This window comes from Centruroides sculpturatus, unplaced genomic scaffold (genome assembly GCF_000671375.1).
Source record: "Centruroides sculpturatus isolate CEXI.00-Female unplaced genomic scaffold, Cexi_2.0 scaffold258, whole genome shotgun sequence".
Lineage (NCBI taxonomy): Eukaryota > Metazoa > Arthropoda > Arachnida > Scorpiones > Buthidae > Centruroides > Centruroides sculpturatus.
The window spans coordinates 593,104-608,474 of record NW_019384607.1 but is presented as its reverse complement, the minus strand read 5'-3'; the positions used below and the strand labels follow the sequence as shown (position 1 = coordinate 608,474).

General features: G+C 31.9%; 1 protein-coding gene across 1 annotated transcript; it reads right to left on the bottom strand.

Annotated features, from left to right (window-relative positions):
- Window positions 1–2,092: 2,092 nt before the first annotated feature.
- On the bottom strand, window positions 2,093–15,174 carry LOC111625177. The gene is made up of 2 exons (XM_023368239.1): window positions 15,132–15,174; window positions 2,093–4,837 (listed from the first exon to the last, which is right to left on the bottom strand). The coding sequence occupies exons 1-2, from the start codon at window positions 15,172–15,174 to the stop codon at window positions 2,430–2,432; spliced, it is 2,451 nt and encodes an 816-aa protein (XP_023224007.1). The 3' UTR covers window positions 2,093–2,429.
- Window positions 15,175–15,371: the final 197 nt, after the last annotated feature.

Below are 15,371 nucleotides of genomic sequence, written 5' to 3'. Positions count from 1 at the left end.
TTTTATCCGCTTTTCTTTTTATAATCTTAGTTTTAGAAGAGAGCTCCGACTGCTAAAAATAAATTTAATAAAAACTTTCGCGCATATTTAAGATAAATTCGCGTTAAGCGTATCGCGAACCAATAAGAAGGGAGAGTTGCCATCATGCGTCATCGACGATATCGCACTATTTTTGAGAATCGCAGCAAATAACATCAGATACGTCACCGACACAGGAGCAATATCCTGGTGGCTTTTCTTATTGGCCATCCTGTAGGTTCGGTGTGAATGAACCTAAAATCGCTCAGTCGTTGGAAATGATACATCTGATGCTATTTTATTGCACTAGATGGCGTCGTTAGTCCATAAAAGGAACAAATTGTAGTACTTAAATCCGTCCTGATCATTCGTGAGTATTCCGAACGTTAAATTCGCTTTGTAGGCGGTAGCACGCTGTTATAATAACAATACAAATCGGATTGAACGATCTAAACTTAGCAATGTGGCTTATTAAACTATTAACAACTTCATTTCCTATCATTAACTACCCATTAACGCGCTAATATTACATCATTCTCTTTGCATAAAAGACATTTAGCAACACGTTATCTAACAAACGATAATTAGCCATTAACGAGCCATTAAAAATCACTTACTATTCATTAACATGCCTTTACTATTCAATAACATTTATTACTATCAGATTTCTTAACATTTTGAATAATAAAATGTTCATTCGCGCGATAAAAATTAATCAAACCATCTTTATGTAGTGTTTACGTCGCTTTAAACACTAATTAACAATGTAAATCACACTATCGCCACATTACAAAAGCATCCAAAGGACAATAACGTTAGTCACGAAATCCAAACTTGAATCAACAGTATTGTATTCGAAGGATTTTGTAATCTGTATTAATAGAAAATGCACCGTTAGTTTGACGAATACATTCTTATTAATATTATTAATGTATACGACACAATAATGGAAGCAGAATACATAACAGAATCGAGCTGAAACGAAATATTAAGTATTTATAGTTTAGTAATTAAAATCAAGTTAGGAGAGAAAAATGTTTCCACGCCGTACGCAAGTTGATTGGTTGACACATTATTTGAAATGATTTCCTTTAACCCGATTGGATGAAAAAATATTCTTGGCTGCACCTTCATCCAAACGGATCGAGGAAAATTATTTTCAATTTATATACCACTCAATTAGTTTTAATTTTTGCTAGCATGAACACTGTTAACTCTTGTACATGAATTTTCCTTTACGTTGTCGTAAATATACTTAAACACATCTTAAAACTAACAGTGATGTAAAAAGTTATAACATAAGACATTATTACATTAATAAAAGTATGTTACTATCGAAGAATGTTACAGTTTATTGCTATAATAGAGTTGTTACAGTACGATACTACTGTAATAGATGTCTTCGTGTTATTAAAGGTGTATTACGAATCGCTACAATAAAATATAAGTTACAACTGTAGTTGTTACAAGTATAGTAAGCCTTATTAAGTTACAAAAGTTACCGTTGTTATTAATTTATTTTTGCTACGTGTTCATTTATTATTATAATAATAGAATTCATTTCTTAACTATGTTAAAATCAGCTTTAACACGTGCTGCATTTGTATTGTGGGCAACGATTGCTCAAAATACTTATTGTTATAATTGAAGAGGCATATTAAAATGTGTCTTTGATATATTTATGGTACAGAGGTTGTGTTATTGTTAATAAAATATTTATGTTATACAAAGGCAAAGTTTATTATTATTATTATTATTTATATATTGCAAGGTTCAATATTTATATTTCTATCATTTTATTTCAAGTATCAGTTTTATTGTCAAACAAATTTCTACTGTTGATATAAAGACATAAACCGGAGAAAAATGAATTTAAACGTAATCAAATTTGTAAAGTTATACTCAATTTAAAATTTATAAGAATAAGATTGCGCCATAATAAAAAATTTAAGAAAATATCTAACAAATGAAATTTATACATGAGAAAATGAATAAATCTTTTATTTTTTTATTTGCAAGTTTGCGACAAAGTTTAAATTATAAAAAAAGTCGACATTACAATACGTAACACGTGTTTATTTTTCATGTAAACTGTACAACATGGGATGTTACAAGAGCAATCGTTCACATTAATTTTATGTTTGGTTCGTTTCACAAAAGCAAATTTTTGAAATGAATTTTTTCTTCCATATACGGTATATAACAACATGAGATAGAAATTTGACTCTTCGTACGGAAAAGACGTTTACTTAGAAGCACAGTCTTGAAGAGTGCGTCCTTCGGAATAGAACAGGGTAGTGATGGAGCTTTCTTCCGTGTCCTCCCTCCACAGAAGGCAATAAAACACCAAAGGATAAAAGAGAGCGGTGACTCACCCCAATAAAAGGATAAAAGTTGTCCAAAAAATAGATTTAAAACCTTTCTCTTCCAGCATGGCACCTTCGACAGAGTGAAAAGATGAGACAAAGCGTGACACAGGCGCAGATACCCAAACCCAATCCGACTATCCACCAATAGAACTGGAAACGATCGTCTTGGGTCTCGCACAGACTAAATTCTTCGTCATCCCTTCGTATCGTTAACTGGTAATCTGTGTTAAAGTTGGGGCAATTCGGAACACCGTTGCATACCAGCTCCTTAGTCAAACAAGTCCTGGAGAAGGTACAAAGAAATTCGCAATCTTTCTCCAAGCTTAACAAAGATTCCGTGCCCGAGGGTGGAGGAAGGACTTTCAGCTGCGTCCACCACAGAGAAAAATTCGTCATGGTGGCGTCCTTCGTGCGGACTTGGATAGAAATACCCACTTCCGTTACCTCTTCTTTTCTTACTAAAAATTCGCGATCTCTGACCCCGTTCTTGGGACAGTATTGCATTTGATCTATGGTTAACAAATCTGTGCTGCAGTTACCCGGACTATTGTAGTAATCGAGTCGAAATGCTACGTCCATCCTGTGAAAAACCGGTATAAACCAATTACACCACAGTTGACGAGTACAACCCGAGGTGCATGGTTTGTCCATTTCTAAAGGTGGAAAAACCAGAACACCTTGAAGATCTAGCTCTAAATTTTCGTGTCCGCAACGCGTTTCGCTATAAAAGTTGTAATCGATTTCTGCCAACTGGCGATCTTTAGGAGAGAAGTTGCGCCCCTCGCTAACCGGTTCTGTTTTCACATTCATGTGCAATATAGGACCGAGTGAGGCGACACTATGAACTTTTTTCCTACCCATGGAGCAGAGACAAATCGGACTCTTGTTATCTTGCACAAATTGTATAACAATCAGCTCTTCTTGACATTGATCACAATTTTCTGTTAACGTCTGGAATCCAGACGCTATGGTTACGTTGACTCTGCCGTGTGGCAAGCGATGCGCATGGAACGTATAATTACACCATAGAGGCTGGGAGTGCGTAGTGATGTTGATGTCGTGAGCGGTAATACCGAAGTGTCCCGACAATCCATTTTCCGATAAGTAGGTCCTGCTGCAGGTAGAGTGTGTGGAGGAAGAGCCTCTGGAGCCGACATTAATAGCTTTCACTTCGAATCCGTAACCCAAAGAAGAGCCATCGAGTGATCCCGTTTTACTAAAAAATTCGATGAACATGGAGGGGGAGGTAGTTTCATAAACAGACCTGGGAGGATCCGTCCTAGGACGGTTGATATCGCAGATTTTAGATATAATTTTAGCCGGATCAGCATCGTAGGAATCGTATAATTTTAACGACTCTTCGCATAGAGTGACTCTCTCGACTCGGAACCAAACGAATTCCATCCTGACTACCTCATCCTCCGCCACCAGAAACCTATAACTACAGCTGGTGTTAACGGGATACCAAGAGCGTAAATTAGAAAATACGTGTTGCTGATTTTCTCCCAAGTGACGTTCTATCGTACAGTTTTTATGCTTCAATTGTAGAGGCTGAGATTCCGTAGCTCCGTAGATGCTGTCGGCTTTGAAATGGAAGCCGGTATTCAACAGAGGTCCGGCGGGCGAACTGACGAAGACCACCAACATTTCAGGGCCCGAGGCAATGATATTCGACTTTAATCTCCCTCTACCACACAGCGTAACGATCAGGGAACTGTCTTCGGTAGCTCCGTCGTAAACACGCACGTAATCGTAGGGGCATTCCTCCTGATTTCTCGTGACAGGTCGAGGAAAGCACATGAGCAAATTGTCGCAACGGAGCCCGTCGACGTCGAAAGTAGTAAGATCCAAACCCACTAAGCTCTGGCTTACTCTCAAATGATATTTACAATGAAGATTACGTGGATAGATACCTGGAAAACCGGGAGATTGAACGAAACATCTGCCGGGTGAGCAATCGTGAAATTTTCTTTGGCAGTACGTTCCGGGTATAGGAGAGCCTCTTCTGTGAGGATACAGTTGTGCGTATTGTCCGTATCGAGCGTGAACTTCGCTCTGTTGCTCGACGTTGGCATCGAACTGTAGGTAAGTGTCGTGTCCGTAGTTATTAGCGTGGAAAACGATCTTGACGTAGGGTGTCTCGGAGACGAAAAATTTGGGAGAATCGATCTCGCCGCAATAGAAACCCGGAGAATTGCGATTGGTTTCGTTGCTATCTCTATAACCGTCTACGATTTGTAAGTGTCCTCCTATGCACTTTCTTCTGTCTTCTGCCGGTATTCCTATTCTTAATCTGGTGAATCTAACGAACACGATCCAATCTTCCCGAGCGGGTCTCACACGAATCCGATAAGTACAATGCAACGGTCTTCCTCTATTCTTCTCGCTTACAGGTGGAGTTGACACTGCTTGATAGATGTCGACGGTCTTGTTACATCTGTCCTTTTCAGCTGTAATAAGAGAATAAAGAATGAATAAAACATATTTTTCCACTGGCTACACGATAAGCTACGAGTTTATGTCTCTATACAGAGTAATGGAATTATTATTGCTCTTTGAAGAAATTTTGTGATGCATGAAAAAATATATTTTGATACTGTTATTTTTTTAAACTCGAAACACACGATAAAAAAACCGAGGCTTTTTTCATTATTGTGAAAAAATATTTTATTGCTAAAGGAAATTTTTTGATAACTTAGTTTACGTGGAATACATGTTTATAAATGAGTATAAAATAGAAATGTAAAAAAAAACAGCGCTAAAATATTTATATTTAAATGTAAAACGACGATAAATAATATTCAGATCTACGGAGATTTAACGTTAATTGATCTTAATAGATTACAGATTTAAATAAGAACGAAGGAGATGCTTCATTAAGGAGATTCACACATTGAAATTTTTCAATGACTATAAAATATTTTTATTGCGTGAAAAAACTGCATTAACTATTTGATGGTTTATTTAATTGCCAGAGATTAGAACACTAAATTATTAAAACTGTACTAATAACGTTTTAATGAGGCAGAAAGAAAAAGCGTACAAACGTTTTCGAGTAGTTATATTCATTACCACAAACGGCCATTCTATAATCTTTTCTAGATTAAGAATGGAGTCGTGGTTCATTAGTCTACAAAGGCGAAGGAAAATAGTTCCGTGTTCGTTACCTGGTAGAAAATAATTTTCCAATATATATTGTATATATTATTTTAAAACTGTTATATCTATTTGAAATTTCTGACATTTTTGCAAGAAATCTGAGATTATAAAATACTGAAAAACGTCACACAGCTCGGTACGAAGTAATGTTTGAATTTTGGAAGTTTTTATATCTTATTCAATTTCGTATATAGGTTCGTTGCTTAGCTACGGCGGAGGAGCGATGTATATACACATTTGAGATCCATCACGCCAGCTCCATAGTTACTGTGGAAGATAAGTTACTATAAATGTTCTATTTACAATCAATGTGCTTGATAATTATGTTTTATTTGAGAGTGTTCGAACCATTTTTCTTGTAGTGTGTCCGTTCCATTAGAGCCTTTCCACTATTGTAATTTCAGGAATCTAAAAGTATTGCTTCTAATTCAAAGTTCCTTCTGACAGATGACGTTAGAATCAACTTGTAATATAAATTTTGGTGGCACTTTTTAACAAAAAAAAAAAACAAAAACAAAATGTAAAACAAAGTAGGAGACAAAATTTTCATTTTTGAAAATAGCTATGTATTGAAATCTTCCCTATCTTCATATCTCTACGTTAAGATAAAGTTTCTGCTCGTTCTATCACTTATTCTATTTAATTATTTCCGACATCCTCACCAACGTTTGAGTAATTGAATTTTTAAGCTTAAGAAAGTGTATAAAATAAAGATTTTTTTATTCTAATTAAGTAGTTAAATGTAAAGTATTTTTAAAGAAAAATGCCTCGTTAAAGAAATATAGACTCATTGTGAAGTAAGAATTAAAATGGAAATGTAGGAAATGCGAAACGTAAGGCTTTTAAAATATCTTTTCTACTTTATAAATGAGTTCGAGTATTTTTCTTAAAGATTTTTTCTAATGGCTATTATTTCCAAAACTTCGCGTATTTGCCGTTTCCTTTAGATTACAAGACATTAAGCAAAGAAAATTGAGTTTGGATAAACAAACAGATTAAAGAATAAATTGCATTATTTCATGCCGAGAGAGTATTTCTTATCTATTATAGTAATAAATTCAATCCATTAAAAGTAAGAAGATAGTAGAATGATTACACAATAATATTTTACGATAGAACGAGCTTCAATAATTATAAAGAAGAGAAAATAATATTCTGAAATTAAGTGGATAGAATTTTCCTTCTTAAAGCTCTTTTAAATTATTGAAATTTATTTATCAAAAGATAAATTTTTTTCAATTAAGCACTACTTCTCCATCGTAAACAGAATTAGTTATATAAATTCTACACGTAATTATTCGTTGGCATTCGTTTCTTGGAAGAGTTTTCCTTCTTAACTCATAATGATTATGATCTTTACTTTTCCCTAAAGTTTTAATATTTGTTTATAATTCATTTTATCGCTCATCACTCGTGTTTGATTGTAGAACAATATAGAATTTAGGAAATTTATAAACGTGTTGTAGAGAAGCGATAAAAATACTATAGAGAGGAACGAGTTAGATTGGTGCTGAATTATAGGGGAAACGTTACGATATAGATGAGTATAACAGAATTATACAGGAAGCATTAGTGATATTTTTTGGAAGGGTATAACAGGATTACGGAGAAAAGTAAGGAGGATCAGTAAGGATTATGGAGTAAGCTTTTGTCGAAGGATATAACAGATTAAAGAGGAAATACTAGTAATAGTTCGTAATATAACAGAATTATAAAGTAAGGTAAATAAAACTTTATAAATAATAATAAATTTACAGAAGGAATATGGATAAGATTCTTTAGGAGTATAACGGGATTATATAAAAGATAAGATTCTCGATCGCGAATATAATTCTGAAGAAGATATCAAGAGAGAGGGGGAAGATTGCATTGTACAGTGTATACATATTTACAAGTGTCATCATTCAAAACTATAAACAAGTTTAATTTTATGCGTAAAACTGAGTATTCGATAAAGAGATTCATTCTTTTCCATTGATTTTAATACCTGCGAGGTGACTATTGAGCTCGGGCAAATAATCTTTTTTTCTTTTATAAATTTCAACTTCCAGTTTTACAGACAGAGTATACAATAACGCAAGTCTTAATCAAAAGTAGTTTAGTTCTTAATCTTAAACTTTTTTTCCAACGACCCTAGTTACAAAATGCATTTCCTAAACCTCGTTTTCTCATTAGTCGAACATATTAGTAAGTGTTAATTAAATAAGAAGATTTGTATATCAAAACTACTCGAAATCCAGTTCTAATTGGATTTGAAAGAGTTATGATATCCAGTTAGAACCACCTGTTATTGCAGACTTTATCTACAGAAAGGAAAATTGAAATATATAGATAATAAATGTAAGGCGTATCTATTTTTTAAACTTTAATAATATTTTTTAAAAATCTAAAAAAGAAGTTTACTTTTCACACCGAAGCGACGAGTATAGAATATCAATAAGCGTAAAGAAAAATAATATCAGTGAAAATAATAAGGTTAGCGAGTTTAATGAAGTCGATATCTTGCGAATATTATTTCTGCAGATGTAGTTTTCATTATTTATTTTAATAATTTGCAGATAAGAACTGGCTATTCTACTTTATTTTATTAAGGATAAGGTAATTTATATTCATGTTGTGAAGGGGTGGAAAAAAATATTTCGAAAATGAGAATGAATTCTAGATAACGACACTTTATTGACTTTCCAATGTTGGCGTGTTATGCAGTGAAGCACGCTTTACGTATCATGGCAGAGATATGAAAGTTATTTAATCATGAATTATTCCAGGCACGAATAAGATAATTCGACAGGAAGAAAACTTTTATTTTGTACTCGATTTGTGTAACAGAAGAGAAAGATACGTGCTTCATTTAAGTTTAATCACTCGTCCCCCCCGCTTTTTAATTCAATCAAATTTATTTTCCATTTTTAAAGTATTCTTCATTAACCAAACTTATCATACACGTGAAGCATTTGATGAGGATAATTTATTTTGTGGAGTATTTTTAATGTAATTAAGCTCGAGGTATTAGGAAAAAAAAAACTGAAACACGTTAAAAATGATTAGGAAAATGAAGAAGATAAAAATGCTAAAAAGTTATATTCCTTTCTTGTTTATTAACATTGTAAAATTAATCATTTATGACTCAAAGTTGTGGCTGCGAAGGAATTTTCTATTTAATAAAAAAAAAAATCAAGTAGAAATGTTAAAAATTCTTTTAAACCTGTCAAGTGAATGAATTCGCAGTTAAATGTTTAAAACTTTGGTTATAATTCGAAAAATTTGCTATCTATGGTAAAAGCAAGTTAATCTCTAACGATAATTGAGATTTTCTAATTATAATTTAGGAGTTAGAAGATATTTTTCTTAAGAAAAATAGAGCGTAGGAGTCTCACATATATACGAAATAAATTGTAGAATTGAGGGAAAGTAATTAAATTCCATTTCAGAAAAGAGAAAGTAGAGGATACAAAAAAAAAGAAGATGGACTTTTAAGAATCGAGTAAATGGATACTTTAAAAGCCAAAAAATTAAAACGTATGGAGTTAAAATTAGATAAATCAGTTTGAAGTTTAAATTTAAGTTAATTACTAATGGTAATTGCGGGTTTTAGTATGATATAACCATAAATTACTAAATTCAGTTACTCTTTGGTTAAAAACACGTCATTCTATTGATTGAGGTTTCTCCTTCGCTGCATGACTTAAGAGTAACGCAGTGAAGCACGCTAGCAGGAACTCTGTTTATATTCATGTAGTGCTTTGTTTTCATGTAAAGTAAAAAATTTATGACATCGTAGGAGAATTTTTTTTTGTTTTCTAAAGTAAGTTTCTTTGTAAAAATCATAGGAAAATAAACAATAAATAAGTTATTTTAGTTTAGAAAATTGTTTTTTTAACGTCTTAACTATATTTGTTCTGAAGAAAATTACCATAAAAAATTCAGTATAACGATGAAAAAATTTAATTTAAATAATAAAAAAACTATAATAATAACAATAAACATAAAAATTAATTGGCATTCAACTTAAATTCCCAATACGAAGAAGAAAATGGGACTAAAATGATGACAAATTTACCAATTATCATGAAATTTAAAACTTAAAAATTTTAAAAATGATTAAAGAATCAAATTGGATAAATCGAAATAAATAAATAAATAAATAAATAAAAATGTTGCTTTAAAAACTCGAGATAAAAGAGATAAATTTTGATTTATTTCTTATAAAAATATAATTTATTTAAAACCTACCACACTTAATTTTAATTTAAACATTTACAAATAAATTAATTAAACTGTTAATTATATTTACGTAAAAAGTTATATTAAATATAATTACTTAAATTTAAAAATAGGAATTATTAATTATTATTTAATACATTTTTTATTTTATGTATACATTTTTTTTAAATTCTTGAACAAAATTAACTATTAAACTTTTCTTTAACAAATTAAAAGTTTTTAATTAGATTAAACTCCATTTTAACTAAATTAATGATGATGTGTGTTTTCAGGAAATTAATTTTTCTCTAAATTAATTTTTTATATCTACATTTTAATGGATACTTAATATATATATAGATATAAATGTTTTATATATATATATATATATATATATACACACACACAAAAGCCAGTTAACACGAAAAGTTAACTGAATTTTGGGTTATTTTGTATATGCTTTTGTCTAACTTAATCTATAATAAATATATAAGTTTATAAGCTTCTTGCCTTTTCAGTACTTATATGTTATTTGTATAGCTTATACATTTATATAAATAATTACTATAATTAAAGTATGTACAGTACGTAGCATAGCTATAAATGTTATTATTGTTTACTGTACATAAGATTGTGTTAGTAGTTCACACAAGTAATGTGTTGATCTACGCGCTCAATAGTGTATAGAGCAGCGTAATAAACAGGTAAAGTTATGTAACTCTACGTGATCATTTTCATATATGTGTATANCGTTGAATTTAAACTTATTTACGTTAATAATTTTACCATAAAATTAAAACAAGAAATCTTTAAATGGTGATGATTTACATAAACAAATATTTTTAAACATTTAAGTTTTTCTTATTATTAAGAGCTAAAAAAGAATAATAAAATATATAGAAAACTTTATTTTATCAAAAGCATTTTTATTTATTTTTTATTTTATCAAAATTAAAATTAAGTTTAAATTATTCAAACATTTGTCATACAAAAAATAATTAAAGCTTCAGGTTTCTTTTTCTTGATAATTAAATTAGGTTTAGATTTATAAATGAAAAAATATTTTGTAGTTAAATTATTCATGAATATTTAAAAAAAAAATTAATAATTGTAAGACAGTTAAAATACACTTTACTCTCAAGAAAATTGCAGTTTTGTTTTTTTATGTAAAGCTTGTAATTTTATTTTGCCAGATCAGAAAAAAAAAAACACAAAAATTCGTAATTAATCATATGGCAAAAGTTAATAATTAAATACAATTTTTGTCCCCGTTAGAAGCCAGGTTAATTAATTTATAAACCCTGATACTTCTTTAGTTATGAGGATTAACTAGTTCGAGCATCCGTTTACTGTCGCAAGGTAATTATTTCTTTATTTCTTTACTAATAAATATCCACAAGTTGTTGATATTGTTTAATTAATATTTTAATATTTGTGATTAAAATAAAAATATTTTAAAAAATACTCCACAGATGGCGACACAATAAAGTCACTGTTATTAAATAAATTATAAAAAATTACACATTTCATCTTCATCTGTTGTTACCGAAAATAAAACTGTATTGATAGATAATGCAAATGCCAAAATTATAAGATTTTAGTAAACTGTCTTTGTTTGATGATCAAACAAACCTATTCTCCTGATCATAGTTTTCACTTTTGTCACAATTGTTACTTAATTAGAAAATAATGTTATAATTTTGTTATTTTTGGAAACAGATCTTGAATTTTCTTTAAGATAAGTGAAAAATGGAGAAATAATCTCGATTCGAGGGTCGGGAAACATCAAATTTTTACTAAAGTTTATGAGATCTTCCAGTGAACCTATGCACAATGAAGAATTTAAATAAATATATATCTAAATGTAAGAGTTTAAAGTCATATTATTTATGAAAGAGAAAAACATGAAATCAACTTGTCTAAATTTCAAGTTGCTTTATTCGGCAGACAATCAGCAAACCAGAAAAATAAAAATTTTTAATTTATTTAGTTCTCCACTCAAATTAGTAGTGGCTTGCTCCTGTACTGTACATCATACTTTTTCTTTAACAATAGAATTGTTCCGTTCATCTATCTAACATCTTTTGGGAGAAATTATTTGAATTAAGACATATCAGGCTATATTCAATCTATTCTCAATCTATTTTATCTATTCATAAATACGTCATAAACATTAGCGAATTTGAGGCCGAAGTTTTAAACGCGAAAATGTGTGCATCGGACGTTCAGCGACGCTTTCCTGTAAGCCTAGAAGTTTGACAATGGTGTTTGGAATGTCGAGCATGATTCCTCTGACTATCCAAACACCATTGTCAAACTTCTAGGCTTACAGGAAATTAGATGTGATTTCCCAATAATCAATGTTGATGAAGTGAATATTCTATTTTTAGCCTTAATGTAGAATTAATACGTAATTAATTCTAGGAATTGATTTAATATCATTCAGTTTATGCGTATAATCCGTGAACTGAATAAAATTAAACATGACGAAAAGAGGAGTTTCAGTCTTGCTAAGTTCAAAGATTTATCTGCTAAAATTTACTGCGAAATTGACAATGCACGGAATGGACTCTTCGGGAGTTGGCCATCCTAATACAGAGTGATTCATTAGACAGGCACGATTTTAGAAAAATTCGAAAATTATGCCGTCATTGCAAAAGAACTGCGAATAATACGTAATTTTTAAAATAAAAAGTTATTGCATATTTTAGTTACGATTTATACCACAATGCAGTGCTATTATCTAATAAAATGGACTTATCGAGTCTCATTTGCAACACTGCTGCCGTTCCTTTATACAGTTCTACTATGTTTTTCTGTCATTTTAATGATGTCACACTAGCTTCTTTCCCTAAATATTGCTAACTACTGGCGGAAATTATAACTAAAATTTTTTTAAGTATTGGAGTTTGAAATTCTCAGTATCTGAAAATCTGCATGCGTTTACGATGAAAATTCAAACATAAATTTTTGGATTATTTATATAATCCAAAAATATATTTATATTTCTACCGCCCAATAATTTGGTGTTATAAGACTCACCTGAAGTACGATAAAATTGCTTCTGTAAATTTAAAAATCTAATGCTTGTATATTATACTCCGTGGCAGAGTTTAGTGGAGAAATTTCACAAATAAACATATGCTTATCACCAATTCAGAAACGTTTGTGTAATGATATGTTCAAGCATAGGCTATATAAAACAGACACTAGTTATTCTGACAGACTGCTATAAAAGTAAGATTTCAGCAGTTAGTGTTCAATAAAATTGTACTTACGGTAATGCATTATACTTGTATATTCTGGGAAGCATAGCTCTTGTAAGTAGGTAGATATGATGGAATTCATTGCCCGAATTCATTGTATCCATAATGGGGTCTATGAAACGCGGAAACTCGTCAGTTGTACGTTTAGGTGTGACATTACGATGGTAATTGTACTTTATGGACTATTCCGTCAAATAGGTTGTAACCACGTCAGAGTGATGAAACTATAAATAGAATCACGGAAATCTGTTCTTCGGATCGTTACATGTTCAAGTAGAAAGAACAGAAACAATTCTGAGTTGTAGGGCTTTTCACAGCCTTATGTTTCCCAATTCCGTGGGAGTCAAAATAGCTACGAGACTTATATTCCTTCTTTTATTTGGTGGACGAGCGATGGTCGCATTTATACTTTCCAGCTAATATCCACAACGTTTGGATTGCAAATTTATACCCATTTCATTTAAAAACAGTAATTCTGAATTTGGAATATTGGACCCTTGACATTTATTATTCTTCGGTCATCACTCTATAAATCATCACTCGATGTTTGCAGCCTACATATTTAGGCTACTTTTTGTATATTAGTTTCCAGTTTCCATTTGTGTTGTTGATTGTCAATAAATTGTGTTCCTGTCTGATCTCATTCAGGGTGGCATAGAGTTCTGCTGTGTTTAGTCGTTTTTCTACCATGTGATTTAAGGAAATCATTCTCGGTAAAATTTTCTAGAAAAATTCCACTCGCTTAGATTATCACATATATTTATAAACAGTACCTTTACTTAGGATCCTCGCCACCGGGTTAGTCATAAGTATATCTTTATTTTCATGCATCAGTAGCAGAAATTTAATCTCATCAGAAACTTAACATTTTACGTCTATACGCAATTGCTTGGTCAGAATTTTAAGACGATAATGCCATCAAGCATATTTATAGTTCAATCCTATTCGTTGTTCTTCCGGTTGTATCTGCTCTTTTTATTTCACTCGGCAACTGCAGTATAATACCACGAGCAATATTTACGGCTACCACATTAAACTTTATACGTAGGCCTACTAGAAAAAAAATTAAAATAGCAGTAATTTTATCCAGAGCAACATACTAATCTGTCCGCAATTAGGTAAAATCATTTCATTAAACTGTAGGATCCATCTCTCTACTCTGCATAATTAGTTGTACAAGTATTTTCTGCTACTCCGTACGTCAAAGTCGAAGACCTTCCGATCGTTCCTGCAAACTGTTCGATTTTCTTGCCATTTACGCGATTTGTCTAAAGCATTTTTCTACCTCGAGCCCTTGTGTAAAATTAATCCGAAAATATTTGTATTTGTGATATGCGTATGTATGTTTGTGAAATCTCTCCACTAAACTCTGCCTCGGCGTGTAACAACGCGGTGTCTTCCAAGAATAAAAAAGTATGTAATTGGGCTTTTATGGAATCATACAAAGTTTATTTTTATACGGGCAAATCAAGTTTTTGTATAAATATTCATTTATAAGAGTAAAAAAAAACAAGTTCGTTCTCAAACAAAACTAAGATTTGTTGCTTAAGACATTACAATGACACTTCATAGTGATCTATGCTTCTCAACAAATAGATGGCCTTCCGATTAATTAAAGTGTCAGTCCACCGCTCTGGAAACCCGAGATAGAATTCGTACGGGTCAAAAATCCAGGAATTTTTTGGGAATGGTCGTTTCGGATACGTAGGGGCGCCGTCCTTCAACACCCAATAATATACTTGATGAAAAGGCCAGACCCTCTTTGGGCCTATTGGGCGGAGTTAAGAAATAAGAAAGTCTATGCTACTTGCACGACACCGCTAAAACCAGGCCGGATGCAAATATGTTCGTGCTGGCCGGATGGCCGAAGCAGTTATTGCCCTATGGTAACGCTCTGGACTATCCATGATGTAATCCTGGCAACCTCAAAAATTTTGAGAGTGGTTTATCTTAGATGTATTGGCCGAGTTCTCCGCAGACACGGATTTTATTAAAAATAACGCTTTTAGTGCCCATCGGACAGTCAAAACAATAAAATTTGACGCCTGCCAAATGGCCTATAGCAAGGTTTCCACCTTTTGATTGGTGGAGAAAAACACCGTTACACCGTTCGCACTTGCCACGATCATTCCCGCTGGTGGTCTTCTTGAAGCATCCATAGCTTTGACACCGTGTATGTGTTTTGATGTTTGTACGTTCTCCAACCGCTCATTAATTGAATAATAACGGAACAGATAGTAGACAGTTCGGTGAAACAGCCATTCTGTTTCATTACACGAAGAAAAACTTGGCACAATGAATCATACTCGCGCGCGCAAGGTTTGAGTAAGCATTTGTGGCGTAGTTTTTTTTATTT